We start from the raw sequence: 17,731 nt of genomic DNA, 5'->3' as shown, positions 1-17,731 counted from the left end.
GAGCAGGCTTGCTCCTAGGTGAGAGAATGGAACGGATAGGGTGAGATATTATTTCTCCTAGGTACCGAGAGCAAGGTGGAAAGCTGGGGAGCTGCTGTGTGGTGAAAGCATGACTGCAGCTCAGGAGTGGGATTGGTGGGTGTTCCAGCACCTCTTTTACTAGAAAAATAGCACTAGATGTAAAGAGTACTGCAAGGGTTTGGAAAACCTAGCTATTCAAGTGTCAGTGGAACATGTTGCTATAACAGCTTAAAATTCACATTTCCAGTTACTTTTGTAGTTTGTAAACTGGTTTGCAAAGGGGAGGCACAAACCAATGAAAACCAAGCACTTGTCTGGCATAGTTCTCACTGTAGATAAGCCATTTCTAGGCTGTAATGCAAAATTGTGTGTGTGTGTGTGTGTGCATGCGAGAGATTTAAGGAGACCGAAAGCCTGCCACTCATGTGCCATGTGCATATGACCAGGCTGCAATGAAGACAACAGCTATCCCATTACTTCAGAACATGCGTGTATTTCCGAGGAGCTGGGTGGCCATGCTTTTCTAAAATAATGTGGCATGTGAATATAGGTTAAAGCTAAACTCATGGGCCAAATTTATTTGACAGTAAGCTCTACTGAAGCAGACAGGCGTTAATTTCACATATAGGCACTTGCAGCAGAGGTATAAGTCGGGATCACCACATCAACAGAGCAAGTGCACCACCTCCAGGCCATTGGAGAATTAAGCTATTTAAATTCTATCCAACGTTTTGGATTAACGAAAGAGATCAAAAGTGGCTTCATACATTCATCACAAGGTGAGAAAAAAACAAAAAGGCATACAAGACTATTTACACTTCTGCTTTTAATAACATCCAAAGAGTATGTATGCATCCTGACCTCTGAAATCCATAGATCTCCCTTCCTGGGAAATTTATGATCTTCCTTCAGACGTAAGAACTCATGTACAACCATATTTAATGTATAAAACCTCTCATGAGAAATGAGTCTTTAAACAAAAGGCTACCTGTAAATTCTTTTCCTCCAGTCAAATTTTGATATCTACTCCGTTCTGTGGGGTTGTCCTGGAACACATTACATACTTGGCTCTTTTTTAACATTTTTCATTAAACAATGTAACATTTCAGTAAACTTTGCAGGGGGAGTAATTTAGCTAATTAGAAGGAACAGATATTGTGCTAGATGCAACATTATGCTTGTAAAAATCCAACTATTATACACACCTAAATTTAGAGACTCAAAGTGAGGGGTTTTTTTTCTTCTTCTGATGCAGCAGAATCACTTCCTTAAATCTTATATCCAGTGTTGTGCTATTTGTTAAAATCACATCGTAATCATTTTTTAAAAAATCTAGCTAACCACACCATGAATATTTATATTTAGAACTGGCCTAAGCAATGCAACACTAGCAAGCCAAATGCATAAAAATGCAAACTCTAAGGAAAAGAGTTATTCACACACAACCACACAATTATTTACATTTATTTACAAAGAGTTTAAAAGACTATTTTAGCACCTTTTCTAAAACCATCCTACGCAGCTTTTCATCATACACGCCACAGGAAACATCAGCTTAAATGACACTATTGAAAACATCACAGTTCTGTACACAATACACACAAATATTCAGCGCATTCCGAGAAGCTGGCGGCTTTTGAGCTGGTAGTGTTTCTCCAGCTCACAAAGGGCTTGAGCCCGCAGGTTGGCAGCGTAGAGACGCTTCTTCAGATTACAACCTTTTTCTTTTGAGAGGGGGAAATTCTCCAGGCTGTCCTCAGACTGAGCATTTTCTTTGCTTTCGTCACCAAACTGAACCTTCTTTTTTCTCGTAGGAAAGACTGGCAGCGCTTCGTCATCTTTAAAAAAACAGAAAGATGCTTTTCAAATCCTTAACTCTCGCTCACTGAATATTAGTTTATTCTTTACTCTGGGGGTGGATAATCTCTGGCTCTCTGATGTTGTTGGGACTCCCAATTCCCGCCATTCCGTAATGGCCATTCCATGGAGTTGGAGTCTGGCAATGTCTGGTGAGCCAGAGATCAGCCACCCCTAGTTCACTTCCTTCCATTTTGAGTTTTCAGCAAAGGTTGCAAGTGTTCATACCCCTCTACAAGGCGAAATTTTGATTACACTGAAGGTTCCACAGTTGCCACACTCCTTGTAAGAAAAAAAAATCATCAATATCACTGCCTTTGGGGGGGGGAGAGGGAGTGTGTGTACCATGCTATTACAGGGGCAAAGGCGTTCAGTAGTGGTAATAATAATAATAATAATTACTACTACTATTTATACCCTGCACATCTGGCTGGGTTCAGTACTCTTATAGGGCTTATCTGGGAGAATGTGCCTTCTAGACTGTGCACACATTATTGTGAAGGGAAGGATTATCATATAGAGATCTTCTGTGTGTGAAAGAAAGACAGAAATAAATCTCGTTTGCCTTAGGAAACTCAGAATAGGGTCTAGGAAAAAAAGAGCCAACGGATGAGGGGCCTTGTTTCTTACTTTTAATTCACCTCTGAAGGACAATATTGGTCAATGCACTTTTATTTTATAAAACTGAAGCAATTTGAAAGTATGAACCAGTTTAAAACCATGTCAAATGGGTGCAGCATAAACATACTTAGTTGAAGAAGATAAATTTCATGTGTGGCAATTGTTTATACACAGGAAATTGGAAAAGTGAGAACTTTTCATCATGCATATATTCTCCTTACACCCACACTATATAACACTGCTCCTTTACTGAGTTTTAGTGTTATGTGTTTTTATTATTTTACACTGCACAGGAGGCTACATGTTCCATACAGAAAGGGTGGTTTCACGGAAAAATTTTATTACATGTTTATGCTCTTCGTAGTAACTCAGGCCACATCCACCAAAACATTTAAAGCAGTATCAGACCCCTTTAACAGTCATGGCTTCCCCCAAAGAATTCTGGGAACTGTAGTTTGTTAAGGATGCTGACTTGTTAGGTGATCCCTATTCCTCTACCAGAATTCCAATTCTCAAAGTGGTTGACCAATCAATTGTTCTTCTCACAGAACTCTGAAAATTGTAGCTATGGAAGGGGAGCAGGGGGTCTCCTAACAACTCTTAGCATCCTTAACAAGCTACAGCTTCTAAGATTGCTTGGAGGAAGCCATGACTTTTAAAGTGGCATCACAGTGTTTTAAATGTATGGTTCAGACATGGTCTCAGACTGCATACCCCCATGGTCACAGCCAGCTTGGGAGACAGTTCATGCCAAGGGAAACTGGCCCACGATTACTTAGCAAGTTTTGTAGCTGAGGAGTGATTTGAATGCAGGTCTCCCTATTCTAAGAGCCAGAAGTCTAGCAACATCTGGAGGTTCCCCATCCTTGATCTAAGAGCAATGATTAATCATGGTAGAAGTATCTCAAGCTCAGTCTTCAATTTGGAAGCAGATTTCTTCTCCATTGGTCAAGGGAAGTGTCAGATGTCAGCAATGATGGGCAGCTGCCAATGCCCCATGTCTAAGGAGAGCACCCCACTGCCAATGCGTGGAAGCCTCAGGCCCACCTTCAGCTGTCATCTTCTATTAATGATGCAACAAGGAGAGCCAACATCCACTGACTTCATCCTCTTCTTCTGGGAAACTGAGGGAGAGGTCAGTAATTTGGCAGTTTTGAAGGAGTGTCTAGACCCTGGAAGTAGCACTGACCCTGCTTATCAACTGATGGACATAACCTAATATTCTACTGGAAGCAGCAGAAATAATATTTTTATTTGTTCAAGTCATGAGAGAACTGAGGAAAATTGGGCAACTAGAAGGACACAGCTAAAAATGAAAAACTGCCCAACTTTCCTTGAGTTAGGTAAAAGCAGTCTTTCCAATCTATTGCCCTCCAGATGTTTTGAACAACTCTCATCAGCTGCCAGCAGCATGGTCAGAGATGATGAAGTTATAGTCCAACACTCCTAGTGAACAGCAGGTAGGAGAAGGTCCCAACTCTGAAGATACTGAATACTACTTGCTCTCATGTCTGTTCCAGAACTTGAGGATGCACTGCCAATCTGTGGCTACACCATTATATTTGTCTTTATCCCCAGCCAACCAAACCCCAAGTGCATGCCATTGTATTGTTTTCTCCCACTCATCCATCCCTTCTCTGACCCACCTTTGGACAACGTACCATTTACATTGATAGTGTGGGGATTTTCCCCTTTATGAAAAAAAAGCCCACAAAATGTTCAGTTTCAAAACCCATTCACCCATGGTATGTTAGCCCACTTCAACTGCAGCATATATCTAAAACCTGAAAGTAATCCCTGCACTATATATCATGGAACCATATCTCGATTTTGGGTACATATTCTAGACAATAACTAAAGATCAATAATAAGAACAGCACCAATAGCTGTCTTTACTATGCCTCTTTTTCTGAGGAGTCACTGGGCCTCCTTTGCACATCACAGTAAACCATAGTTAACGGTTTATCATGAGCTTGCTGCTCCAGGGTGCTTGGCTCCTTGATGCTAGAAAACAGGAGAAATGGATTGTGTTCTTTAGCTTAGCATTATGCTAAGACAGATGTTGGTCTGCTTAGTTCCAAGAAACACAGGATTAGTAAGCCAAGAACAAACCTAACTACAGATCTTGACTTCTTAGGAGTGAAATGAACTATGATGCCTGACTTGAACATAACACTAATCGTGGGATTGTGGAAGCGCAAGTGGAGAGCAGCTTGCTCAGAGCAAACCATTAACTGTGGTTTACTGTGATTCACAAGCTGGACCAATATCACAAAGAATTGCCTGAATAGAGAAGTAGATATTCAAACAGGCAGACTTGTGTGTTGAACTGTAAACAAATAAAAGGTAAGGCTTGTTTAAGGCTGCTTGTGTTTTGCTAGTCTGTGGCAGCCATTTGCCAGAAACCATGGGCAGGGTGGGGGTAAGATTAGACAAATAAGAGCATTTTTCTTTCCTTGTTTGCCTTTTGCAAGGTTTCAGAGGGCTTTGTTGTCATTTTAGGGTCAGAATTCCATGGTTGGCAACGCTTTAGTATTCCTCCCCCCCAAGAATCGATGGCAATCGTTGACCAATTACATGAACACTCACCTAACAAATGATTTCCTGAATATGCATTGTGTTTGGATAGTGGGACTGGTGTGTATACAGCTTTGCTTACCATGAATGGTGGTAATTTAGCCAAGCAATTTCTCACATCAAAAGTATATTAAAAAGGTAACTAGTGGGCATACAGAATTAGATATTTTGCAAGTAAAGGGGGATTCTTATGTTAAAAGAGCCCACTAGTCAGGCCTCCTTTACAATAGTTTTGAATAGACTTTAATACCTCATTGTAAGGCACTGTAGATTACCTTTTTGATGCAGCTTAACTGCAATACTTTCAGATTTTTTGGCCACAGGAGATGTGAAGGCCCAGAAAACACTGGGCAAATTCAGCAAGCCCACCTTTCAAGGACTTTCAATACCCCCAACCAAAAATTACGTATTTTAATGATAAGTAAAACCATACATAACAGAATACAGCCTGCATATGGAACAATAAAAGGCTACTATATGCAAGAGCTGTATTATTACAGGACAGCATCCAGCTAGGTAATATTCTGAATGTACTCCCTGAAATCAATGGACTTTGGTTACTTAAAGTCCATTAGTTTCAAAGGGGCATCACCCAGATAATGCAATTGTTAAATTATTACTCAAGTCAAGTGGGTTTGCCCAGTGAAGCAGGTCCCTTAGAACAGAGCTGGAGTGGAAAAATATCAGTTGCAAACACAGTGGCTTTTTTTTTTTCCAGAAGCTTCATTTTGATTCGAAGACTACAAAGAAGTTCACTTCCTGAAGATGCTTTGATATCACACCATTTTTGATAAGTCAGATAAATAAGAATTCTATCATCATTTAAGTTTGTGGTGATTAGCGAAGACTTGTCTGTGATTTTGAAGGAAAATCCACAAGGAAAAATTGTATTTTAAAGAGGCTACATTATTTGCTGGATTTCTTTACTAGGCCTATTGCTCAAACAGCAACATACTAGAATCTGGGTTTTGCATTGACTAGACTCCCCTTGGCAGTTACTCTGGTAGGCTTCCAGAAGTCCACGCAGCTAGCTGCATGGGGTTTTAGGCTTCTGTTTATTATAAATGAGGCCACTCATGCTGCCTGACAAACAGCTTTTGAAATGAAGAGCGGGGGTCCCAAAGAAAAACCAAGTTTAAAGGAAAAAAATCAAGCTGCATCAGTTCATGGTATCCCAGGCTATATGCCTAGATAACAGCATAGAACCTAGAATTGCAGTGTTTTAAAGCAAGATATATGAAAATTGACTAGACTACAGTAAAGAAAAGCTACCCATATTTTGGCTGCTTTTGAATAAGGCTTAATTCCCTATCTAGTTTGGATATGCATTAGGATGTACAGCCCATTCTAAATGGCCTCCAAGAACAAAAACCTACTAACTAGTAAGGCACCATCATATAAACCCCAGGTTAGCCTAAATTAGCCTCTTTGCACAGCCATTTACAAAATGGTAAGTTAAAATATATTTTATTTAAGGATTAACTTTAGAGTTCAAGTAAGCCAAAATTGGCTCCAAGTTGTAAACATGTAAGAAGACAGAGGTATAATGCACACACACAGATCTGGCACTAGAAAGTGACAGCTGAATGGTAGAAAATATTTACTGAAGTCATGATGCCTCCCTTCTTGGGTAGCAGTGGTATCTAAACTAGGCTTAGCAGTTAAATAGCAGAGGCAAAGAGAAGCAGAGAGGTTTAGGTTGTCCAACTCTTCATTTGTCTGAGTGGCAAAGATGTCAAACACCTCTGCCCCTGACCAAACCTTCAAGAAATTCACAGTATACAGCATTTCAGAAGCCTCCTCTTAAAGTCATGGTTTACCATACAGATGAGGAGCATCAACAGCTTGAAGTATCCAGTATTTACTACTGGCAAAGGGAAGTACCACCACAGTGGGCATCCAATCTGGCCCCTTCATACACATATTAAGCCCACCCTAATCTGCCGCCGGTATTAAAACATACTGGAGCTGCCAGGAAAACTGGCTTAATATCCACCATAGAAGGAGCGTTACTAGAGAGGTCACTAGTACTAAGTCTGGTAGCATCTGGGGATTCCAGGTTTAGCAGTCCGTTAAGAGCTTCCAACATCTTCTCCTACCTGGGCATGTCGCTGGCTGCAATAGCTTCTGGTCCTTGAATAAGTTGTAATTCTTCACCATGTTCTCAGCCCTGTTTAGAAAGGAGCTGGTTAATAAAAGAAAAGCCTTTTTCAAAACAAGACACTTTTAGACATTTTAAAACCAACCTAGACAGTTTTTCTTCTGCCAGTCGCTCCCGAACACACAGTTCCCGCTCTCTCTCTGGAACAAAAGACAAGCCATGTTATCCAATTGCGGACAGTGTGCAGCTATGACAGTTTTTTATTCCGACCAGTAAATGGCCCATGGGGAAAGCAGCATGCAACCTGCATAGTATGTGAAGTCCCTTTGCTTCTATGAACAGTGTCCTTGGCTTATTATAAAAGGATAAACAAGACCCATAACGGAAAACACACGCAAGCACAGTAGTGTCACTGCATCCATGTTTAGGCACCATGAAACTATTAGTTGAATATATCATCTATTCAGGTGCATTCCAAGTTACATATGACTTGACCCTCATTCATTCCAAATGTGCAGCTACATCATGAATGCAAGAAATTTGGAGGGTTGCAGGTGGTGCTGTGGTCTAAACCACCGAGCCTCTTGGGCTTGCCAGTTACAAGGTCAGCAGTTTGAATTTGCAAGGCGAGGTGAACTCCCGCTGCTCTGTCACAGCTCCTGCCAACCTAGCAGTTCGAAAGCATACTGGTGCAAGTAATAGTATAGTATAGTGTATTTTAAAATGGGGTTTCAGAGTTTTTAGGGGTTTTTGAATGTTTTATGTAGTTTTGTAGTAGTTTTATGTAGTTTTTCAATTTCATTGTCCTGCATGGGACAATGACAATAAAGATATCGTATATCGTATCGTATATCATATAAATAGGTACTGCTGCAGTGGGAAGGTAAACAGTGTTTCCGTGCGCCCTGGCTTCTGTCGCGGTGTTGCACCAGAAGTGGTTTAGCCATGCTGGCCACATGACCCGGAAAGTTATCTGTGGACAAACACTGGCTCTCTTGGCCTGAAAGTGGAGAAGAGCGCTGCACCCCAGTCAAATTCGACTGGACTTAACCATCCAGGGGTCCTTTACCTTGCAAGAACTGTATTAACGTTTCCTTCATGTCACCGAAAGAATGCATCCCACTCCCCATTGAAGACACGTCTGGAGCTGGAATCCAAACCCCCACATCCCATTGCTGTGTTCGTTCTTACGTTCTAGCCGGTGTTCTCTCTCTTTTATGGCTCGCTCCCTCTCTTGTAGCTGCTGCTCTTTCAGTTTCAGCTCATTCACTGGAGTTCCAGAAAGTCTTTCTACTTTATCTTGCTCTCCTGATCGTCGCCCTCTTCTCTCCAAGTTTCTCCCTTGCTCTTCCAATACCAGGCTGGCTATCAGAGGGTTCTGCAGAATTTCTTCAACTGAAGGCCGACAGTAATCCTTGAAACCAGGGAGACTTATTATAGTCACTATGCAGAAATGTTATGTTTAAGAAGCCATTTAAAGTTTTTTTTCAGGCAGCAGCACATTTGGGGGATCAAATTATGTATACAGTACTTGTCTGGATTGGGATTGACTGCAGCCACCTCTGCTGCATCAAAAACTAATATGGAAGGATCATGAATGAGGACAGAAGCTTCCACCAGCAGCTCGTTGGACACCACCCTTCGTACCCTTGAGAAATCACCCTTACCTTTAGGTGCAGCATCTTTGTGATGAGTTCATTCAGCTGATCTGAATAACGGTATGGGATCCGCCTGAACTTCCCTTCTCTTATCTTTTCTGCCAACTCCTTTTGGTTAAAGGCTGTGAATGGAGGCCTAGAAAGAGTGAACAAACATGCTCTTCCACTTCACCGCAGCATCAACTTGAAATGAATTCTTATTTATTTGTTCTTTCTAGAATGTTTTGGTGCCCATGTTTTGATTTAGTTGCTTCTTCTCAAGAGCATTCTATACTGTGAAATGAGCTTACATGCTGCCAAATATGCCTGCCTAGAAACTTTTAGCTGGTACTATACTTACGACAACGCACACAACTCGTAGAGAAGACATCCTAAAGACCAGATGTCAGATTTCTCATTGTAGGACATGCGATTTATTTGTTCCTAATAGGGGGGGAAACAGAATATATTAGTACAGAATATATTAATAATTACTTTGCAAATTAGATGAAATGTGGCCACAAAATTGGTTACCAGTATGCATTCTGGAATATTACTTAGGTGTTAAGCATTAAAAAACACACAGTAAGTAGCATTCCATGATGGCAATAACACTTTTAGTGCTAACTCATACTTGCTGCTTACTGTATTTTAGGACCGTCAACTTGTCCACCTTTTGACTTGACTGTGTCAATATAACATTGAAAGAGGAAAGTCATATTGGAATTCAAACCTGTCTCCAGCAGTTGGTGTTAAGAGGGTTAAGGTTCACTTTTCTTAGTGAAATTTACCATTATTTTTTCCCCTTTTCTAGAAATACATTCTTTCTTAAAATTAATAACAATGAATGATACGAAACCAATTAAACTGAGCAGTTTCTAAGCTGCAATTCACTTAAGACTCCCCATAGGAAGCATATATTAGTATGTTAACATTTAAATATTAAGAAAAGATTGAAGGCTCCAAAATCTGTTAAGGAAGCACATGCAATTAAATTTCCACGACTTTATGAGTTGACATGTTTTAAGCCCCCTGTTGATTTTAAGTAGGTTTTGCATTTTTTAAAATTACCTGCTTTTAACTTTTCTTATGGACAATTCCAGTGTTGTTCTATTATTTGTAAACTACACAGTTTTTTATGATCAAGCTGTATATAAATATTGTAAAACAATTGTGTCAATATTTACAAGTTTTACCATAATTTTCAAGCTAAACACAACATTTAAACCAGTGTAATTTATTTAATTCTTCTCTATTAAATATTTCAGTTGTTATTTCTGCTCTCTGAAAGATAGTCTGGAGATCTTTTATACAGTATACAGCATGGCAAACTTTTACTTGTATTTAGTAATCAAAACAAAACAAAACATGCTATATTAGATACCAATTAATTTAAGTCACTGCTGCTGAAAGGTAAGTTAGATCTGGCAATCACAAAGTAAAAATGCTCAAAATCCAAAGCAGTTGCTTTCATCTTGGGACACTTACTGGAGACATATAATATGGTGTGCCAACAAATGTTTTTGCAAAACTGGTATCATGGTGAAGTATCCTGGCCAGGCCAAAGTCACCAAGCTTCACATTCTTCTTGCCATCAAGGAAGATATTTGCTGGCTTTAGGTCCCGATGAAGCACAGTGTGGCCACCATCACTCCGCCTGTGACACTCCTTCAAAGCCAAGGTCAGCTGGGTGAGGACGCGAAGGACAAAGTTTTCTTCCACATAATGTCTTTTGAAAGAGGAAACAACTGGTTATTTTGAGTACCTTTAAGCCAAAATCCATTCTCTCTCTCAGCCCATTTTCAAATATTCCATTACTTTGGTAAAGAAACTCAAAACATGCAGATAGAATAGGGGTGAAGCTAAGTAGCTTGAGTCCCCAGGGGCCAAAACTGCACCCCTTTTCAACAGGTGTTCCCCAAGTGCAACAGTTTTCCCATACTGTAGAAGTGAATGGTTGCCATTCATTTCTTTGGATAATGTGTTTTGGATATATGTGTTTTGGTCACAAGCATACATGAAAGTAACTGAAAGCTAATTATAATCCTCTGAAAGAATCCCACAAATAATTGCATTGTCTTATTATCTAAATCCCATTTGTCCTTGGTATTATCTCCCTGTTCCCTTGTGCTGTTTTGAGGCAGAAATTTCCCAGTTATGCTAACAGTTAAGAAAAGGAGACACTCTTGTTTCTCATTGCCACATTGCTGAACCTCTGAAGACCTGCAGTACACAGAGCATTTGGAAGAGAGACAGTCTTATCTAAATATGCATGCGTGCATGAAAGACAAGGAATCTCTCCTGCTAGTCATTATCTTATTCAAACTTCCACACAAGTGAGAAAAATCCCCGCCTCTTTCCCCAAGTCCAAGAGGCAGACTCTTGTCTCACTTACACAGCTGTTTAGAGTAGATCCGAATCTAAAGTTGCTGCATGCAACAGAGGCATGACTGCTGCTCCAGGCCCTCTGACAAAGAATTTGGGAGACAGCTTTTTCTAATATTACTCATCCAAGCATGGATCGGGTAAAACTGCAGGTTTTATTTTTATTTTCCCAATGCCAAACTGTAGCTATCTCAAAGAGTTTAAGTATAAAGGATATTCTATCTCTGGGCAACTACTTGAAAGCCCCCATAATCATTTCATTACTTGCTAGCAGACTAAACTTTTCACCAGTTTTTTTTAAACACAGGAAAATGCAGCGCCAAAACAGAAGGATTCCAGCTCAACAAATTAGACATTTTATTTATTTAATTTTATAAAGCCAAGTGTAAGACATTCCAACTTTTAGGCTATTTTACAGAGGGACATGGGCTACTTATGAGAAAACTGTAAATTGTATTTTTTAAGTCTTAAGTCAAAGATTTAGATGCATTTCAAATTTAGTATATCATGTTATGTAGGATTATTACACCTGTATTGTAGTGTTCACTACTGACAAGGGTGATATCCACGGTTAAGGCCTCTCTCACTGTATATTTCTTTAGTTGCCAGGTCATTTATCTAGAACAGCCAAGTTAATGTTTTAAAATGCACAGGACATTGTCCTCATTTCCTTGATACTCTCTTGTACATTTCCTATTCTAAAGGGAAAAAACAAACTGAAGTAATAAAAAATAAATAAAAGAATCCACAGGAATATTCCTCCTGAGGATTACAGGGAATAAAGTCAACATTTACTAAGTATGTAATTACTTAGGAAAGCGTGCGTGCATGTCCAAGCAAACTGTCATTTCCCCACAAGCAGGCAGTTTGTGTAGTAAGTAATCTTATTTCGAATCCCCGCAACGGAGTGAGCTCCCGTTGCTCAGTCCCTGCTCCTGCCAACCTAGCAATTCGAAAGCACGTCAAATTGCAAATAGATAAATAGGTATTGCTCTGGCAGGAAGGTAAACAGCATTTCCGTGCGCTGCTCTGGTTCGCCAGAAGCGGCTTAGTCATGCTGGCCACATGACCCAGAAGCTGTACGCCAGCTCCCTCGGCCAGTAAAGTGAGATGAGCGCCGCAACCCCAGAGTTGTCCATGACTGGACCTAACGGTCAGGGGTCCCTTTACCTTTTTAAAGCAAACTACTTGGTTGCCTGTATGGGTTAACATCTTGCCAAGTGGAAAATAAAATTTCATCAGTGTGGTAAAAATTGGCATCTCTGCTCAGCAATAATCTTGCACCCTCAATGACAGTTGGCTCAAAAATTAAAACTCAATTTTTGGTTGCTGGCTGAAAATACCTGTGACCTCTCATAACTAATTTCATAACCTACAGCACAAGATAATGTCATGATAATCCAGAAGTTTTACATACCTTTCTTTTGTACATTTTGCAATCAGAGTTGCCAGGTCTCCACCTTCACAGTATTCCATCACAATATAAAGTGTTGTATTTGTCCTGTCAATTATACGGTCATAATACCGGACAATATTCGGATGTTTTAGTTCACGAAGCAAGTTCACTTCAGAAACAAGCATTTGTTTTTCAGATTCTGTCATAGATCCATAGTCAAGTTCTTTCCAGACCAAGACCTGAAAAAAAGGAGCAAGCCATCTCTAGACAATAAACATATAAAAAACTTGAAAAATACAATGATTTTAAAAGCTCAATGGACTAGCATCTTACTTTAAACCAATATAAATCTCAGCCCCGCACCCAACAGCAGCAAACCCCTCCACTGCTTCCACAGCAAGAGATTCACACCTCATTTTATTAGTGCAAGGATCACTTGTGGTGGCTTTGTAATTTGAGATTTTGCTCATGGTAAATCTTCCCATGCCAAACATACTAATAAACAAAAGCTGCAACTTCCTTCTAAACGTCTAGCCAACCTAATGCACAACTGCAGAATTAAGAGCACAACACAGTACAATGTTCTAATGAGGTTGGGGAATCCTTTCATGTGCCAGAACCAATCTGACGCTTTTGCTAGCATATGTATATGGTGTCTCAGGTCCCATGCCCAGAAGTCCAGGTAGAAAAAGACTGTTTCTGAAGCAGAGATGCAGCAACTAAGACCTTAGTCCAGTTCCTGCACAAGAGTATTAGAAGTCAGAGACCACATTGCTTCCAACAGAAGGAAACATCCAGAAACCCCACAATAGCAACTAACAATCAAGGAAAATAAAGTAGTGAGCTATAGAGCCACCTCTACTTCAGGGAGCATCCCTAGAAAGCAGGATCTTGTCCCTCTTCACCTCACCCACAAATACAAAGACTGGGGCCACACATTTGGCTTTTAGGGGAGGGAGGCACGGAAGAAAAGTACAGTGGTACCCCGCAAGACGAACGCCTCGCAAGACGGAAAACCCGCTAGACGAAAGGGTTTTCCGTTTTGGAGGCGCTTCGCAAAACGAATTTCCCTATGGGCTTGCTTCGCAAGACGACAGCCCATAGGGAAATCTCCGGGACAGCGGGGAAGCGCAGCGCGTCTTCCCCACTGTCCTCGGACCTCCTCCCTCCGCCCGGCATCGGAACGAAGCTCCGATGCCGGGCGGGGGGGAAACGCCTCCTCCCCCCGCCCGGCATCGGAACGAAGCTCCGATGCCGGGCGGGGGGGGAAACGCCTCCTCCCGCCGCCCGGCATCGGAACGAAGCTCCGATGCCGGGCGGGGGGGGGGGGAACGCCTCCTCCCGCCGCCCGGCATCGGAACGAAGCTCCGATGCCGGGCGGGGGGGGGGGGAACGCCTCCTCCCGCCGCCCGGCATCGGAACGAAGCTCCGATGCCGGGCGGGGGGGGGAACGCCTACTCCCGCCGCCCAGCTTCGGATGGCTTTCCTGAAGACTTGGGGTGGGAGGAGGGTTTTCCTTCCCACCACCAACATTCAGAATGCTGTTCTGAATGTTGGCGGTGCGGAGGAAAAACCCTCCTCCCACGCAAGCCCCGGGAACAGAGGGAAAGCGCTGCGCGCCTTCCCCTCTGTTCCCGTACCTGTCCTGAAGGCTTGCGGTGGGGAGAAAAGCCCTTCTCCGCACCGCCAGCCTGGCAAGCGGTTTCCCTAGGAACGCATTAATTGATTTTCAATGCATTCCTATGGGAAACCGTGCTTCGCAAGACGAAAAACTCGCAAGAAGAAAAAACTTGCGGAACCAATTAATTTCGTCTTGCAAGGCACCACTGTAGCAGGAACACAGCCTGCATGCAAGGCCTGTGTTGTGGTGCAATAGTAAAAACAGGAAAGGGAGGGGGAGCTCAGAGAAATGGTTTTTAGCACCAGGGCTGAGCTCTAACACTAAAGTCTGTTTCTGATTCCAAGCGTTGTTTTGCATCAAGCTTTCTTTGGTGGTATCCCTATGCATATGTTTTCAGACAGGGATAGTGAATTTGTGGCCTTCAGCTTTCCTTAGACTCCAGTTGCCTTCAGCTCCAGGCTACATGAGCATTGATAAGGCTATCAGTTCATCACAACGGCTGCATGCCACCTTCAGTGCCAGAGACAGCATATCTCTGAATACCAGTCACTGGGGAACAATAGCAGGAGTGGGCTTGATTACTGGCTTCCCTGAGGCATCCCACTGGCCACTATGAGAGAAGGACGCTGGATGAAACCCCCAGCAGAGAAAGGAGTAGCCGGAGCAACTGCAGAGCAAATAAAACTTCTTCCTGCACTGTATTTGCTGCTCCTACTGCTATGTTTGCATAAGAGAGCTGCTGGACCATTCTTGGAAAACAATACCCCTGCTCTAATTTACAGCAGCTGGCCTTGACACTGAAATTCTGGGTGTAAGTAGAGACCTATCTGATGACATATAACTAAATAAATTCATCATCATCATCATCATCATCATCAGTGTTTTTTCTGGGGGTATGCAGGGCTACACATACCCCTAAACTTTTTGTACTTTTGTCCATTTACTATATCTATTTTTCCAGATTTGAACTATAAAATGGTGATTTTCTTGAGTCAAAATGAGAGTACCCCTAAACATTTTTTAAAGAAAAAAACACTGATAATAACATAACACTAATAATATAATATGGCTTTTGGCCTTATCCAGTAGGGCTCTTCTCATGCTCGGAGAGAATCATGGGACTTGTAACACAACATCTGGGGAAGCACAGCGTTCCCAGCCGGGCCTAGGCCCTGCCCTTCCGCATGGCTTCAGAAGGCCTCCCACAATCCTCCGGGTTTCCCACAATCCTCCGGGGCGCTCCCCTCCCCCCCCCCCCGCTCGCAGCCTCTACTCACCTTGCCGTCCGACCTCCGCCGCACCTTCTGGCACCTGCCGTAGGAACCGGCGCCGATAGTGAGAAGCACCTCGTAGTCCTCCGGGCGGCTCGGCATCGCTCCGCGCTCCGCGGCGGCCAAACGACCCAAACACAGCGGAACACGCAGCCGTCCCCCAGCGCAAAAGACGTTTAAAAGACGCCGCGCCTGCCGCCGATTGGTCTGCCGTTGCCCACGCCCGCCCGCCCTCTTTCCAATTGGCTCGCGCGGCCGCCGAAGTCACGTGCCTCCCAACGGCTGCTCCTCTGCCCGGTCGCCAGGCAACCGCAGCTGCCGCTCGAGGGCGGCGCGAGAAAACTTGGGGCTGAGGTATTTTGGGTACGAGGCTTGGGCACGCGGCGGAAGCGGATCGCAAGCTGCGCTTTGATCGTGCCCTGCCAGTCAAAAGACGTCATCAGGCAGGCGACGAGAATGTATTTTTACCAAACCGAACAAACCCAAGAGTTGAACATAAGTCATTACAGTATTTCTGGTTCCATATCGCAGACATTCGGCTCTTCAGGTGACGTAGTGGCTACCAGGGACAGGATGGAATATAACTATATATTTATCATACTCCGAGTAGACCCGCTGAAATTAATGAGAATGTCTGCTAATTTCAATGGAGCTACTCTGAGCAGGACCCTGAAGACCCAGGGAAGGCGAAACCCTTTTATTTTTCAATGACACCCTTAGCCTCTCATGGAAAGACAAAATCAAGTGCATGTAGCAGAACATAAGAACTGAGTCAGGGTACAGTGGACAGTGGGAGTTTATATCATTGTATCTTAGTATATTCTGCCACCACCACCCCTCTCTCTCTCCACTGTCCTCATTTGCCTTTGGGGTGAATATAAACTGCTCTTAAATAATTATAATGAGCTGTCATCTATTGTTCCATTTTTAAATTGTTTACGATCTTCCTTGCATTAGCCAAAATAGATATTCCCACTTTCCAGATAGGGGAATGAAGGCTGGGAGAGAGTCTCATGCTACACCAACTGAACTATGTGTCACAGCTTTGCAATTTGTCCACAATCAGACACAACACCGTTCATGAGACTGAAAATGGCTTTTAATTTCAGTTCCTAATTTCTTATGGAATTCATAAGAAATTATGAGCTGAAGTTTTGCATTTAAGCAGACCTGGCTTAGATGCAAAGCTTAGAATTGCAGTAAGAAGAAGGACAATGCACTGGGAAACAAACCAAGTATTTGGCAGTTTGCAGCTAAGTGGTTACATCTCTGAAGACTCCTTGCACTTTTTGGTATCATTGCAATCATCAGAGGATGGGATTTTAGCCACTTAACCTTGTTGTTGTTTAGTCGTGTCCGACTCTTCGTGACCCCATGGACCAGAGCACGCCAGGCACTCCTGTCTTCCACTGCCTCCCGCAGTTTGGTCAGACTCATGTTCGTAGCTTCGAGAACACTGTCCAACCATCTCGTCCTCTGTCGTCCCCTTCTCCTTGTGCCCTCCATCTTTCCCAGCATCAGGGTCTTTTCCAGGGAGTCTTCTCTTCTCATGAGGTGGCCAAAGTATTGGAGCCTCAGCTTCACGATCTGTCCTTCCAGTGAGCACTCAGGGCTAATTTCCTTAAGAATGGATGCGTTTGATCTTCTTGCAGTCCATGGGACTCTCAAAAGTCTCCTCCAGCACCACAATTCAAAATCCACTGAACCTTGGATTGCTGCTAATATACTATGGTAGGTTTTCAATCATTGCAAGTTGATACCCCAAAAGTAAGCCGTTGTATATATATATGCAAAGAGGGCACAAGAAAAAAAGGAAGAATGCCAGAGCAGGTTCTGAAGGAACAAGATCCATGTCATATCTAATTATTTTCTCACCTTGGCTCTAAACATGGAAATTATGTTGATATCACCGATTCAGATTTTAAAATTGTTTACAACCCTATCTTAAACATTCTTATTGGGGAATATTTGGGAGTGGTCTGTAAGGTGGTTGGTCATACTGACTTCAGTCAAACAGATTTACTGTATTTACTCGAGTCTAATGCGCCATCAAATCTAATGTGCATCTCAGTTTTCACAACCTTGAAACCAAAAAAATTATTTCCCGGCGAATGTAAATGTGCCATCAAATCTAATGCACACCTTATTTTTCACAACGTAATTTGGCCAGAAAAGGTGAGCATTAGATGTGAGTAAATACGGCAAATGCAATCACTTTGGGACTTAATTAATTGTGAATTGAGG

At 42.5% G+C, this 17,731-nt stretch overlaps 1 protein-coding gene across 1 annotated transcript; it reads right to left on the bottom strand.

Moving 5' to 3' along the window:
- Positions 1 to 832: 832 nt before the first annotated feature.
- NEK2 (NIMA related kinase 2) lies at positions 833 to 15,726 on the bottom strand. The gene is made up of 9 exons (XM_083494640.1): positions 15,494 to 15,726; positions 12,617 to 12,834; positions 10,303 to 10,543; positions 9,176 to 9,258; positions 8,845 to 8,971; positions 8,369 to 8,591; positions 7,323 to 7,377; positions 7,176 to 7,246; positions 833 to 1,859 (listed from the first exon to the last, which is right to left on the bottom strand). The coding sequence occupies exons 1-9, from the start codon at positions 15,587 to 15,589 to the stop codon at positions 1,630 to 1,632; spliced, it is 1,344 nt and encodes a 447-aa protein (XP_083350766.1). The 5' UTR covers positions 15,590 to 15,726; the 3' UTR covers positions 833 to 1,629.
- Positions 15,727 to 17,731: the final 2,005 nt, after the last annotated feature.

The sequence above is a fragment of the Podarcis liolepis genome (genome assembly GCF_965112155.1).
Source record: "Podarcis liolepis genome assembly, chromosome: 3".
Taxonomy (NCBI): Eukaryota; Metazoa; Chordata; class Lepidosauria; order Squamata; family Lacertidae; genus Podarcis; species Podarcis liolepis.
The sequence above is the reverse complement of the archived record's forward strand: the minus strand, read 5'-3'. Positions and strand labels throughout refer to the sequence as shown.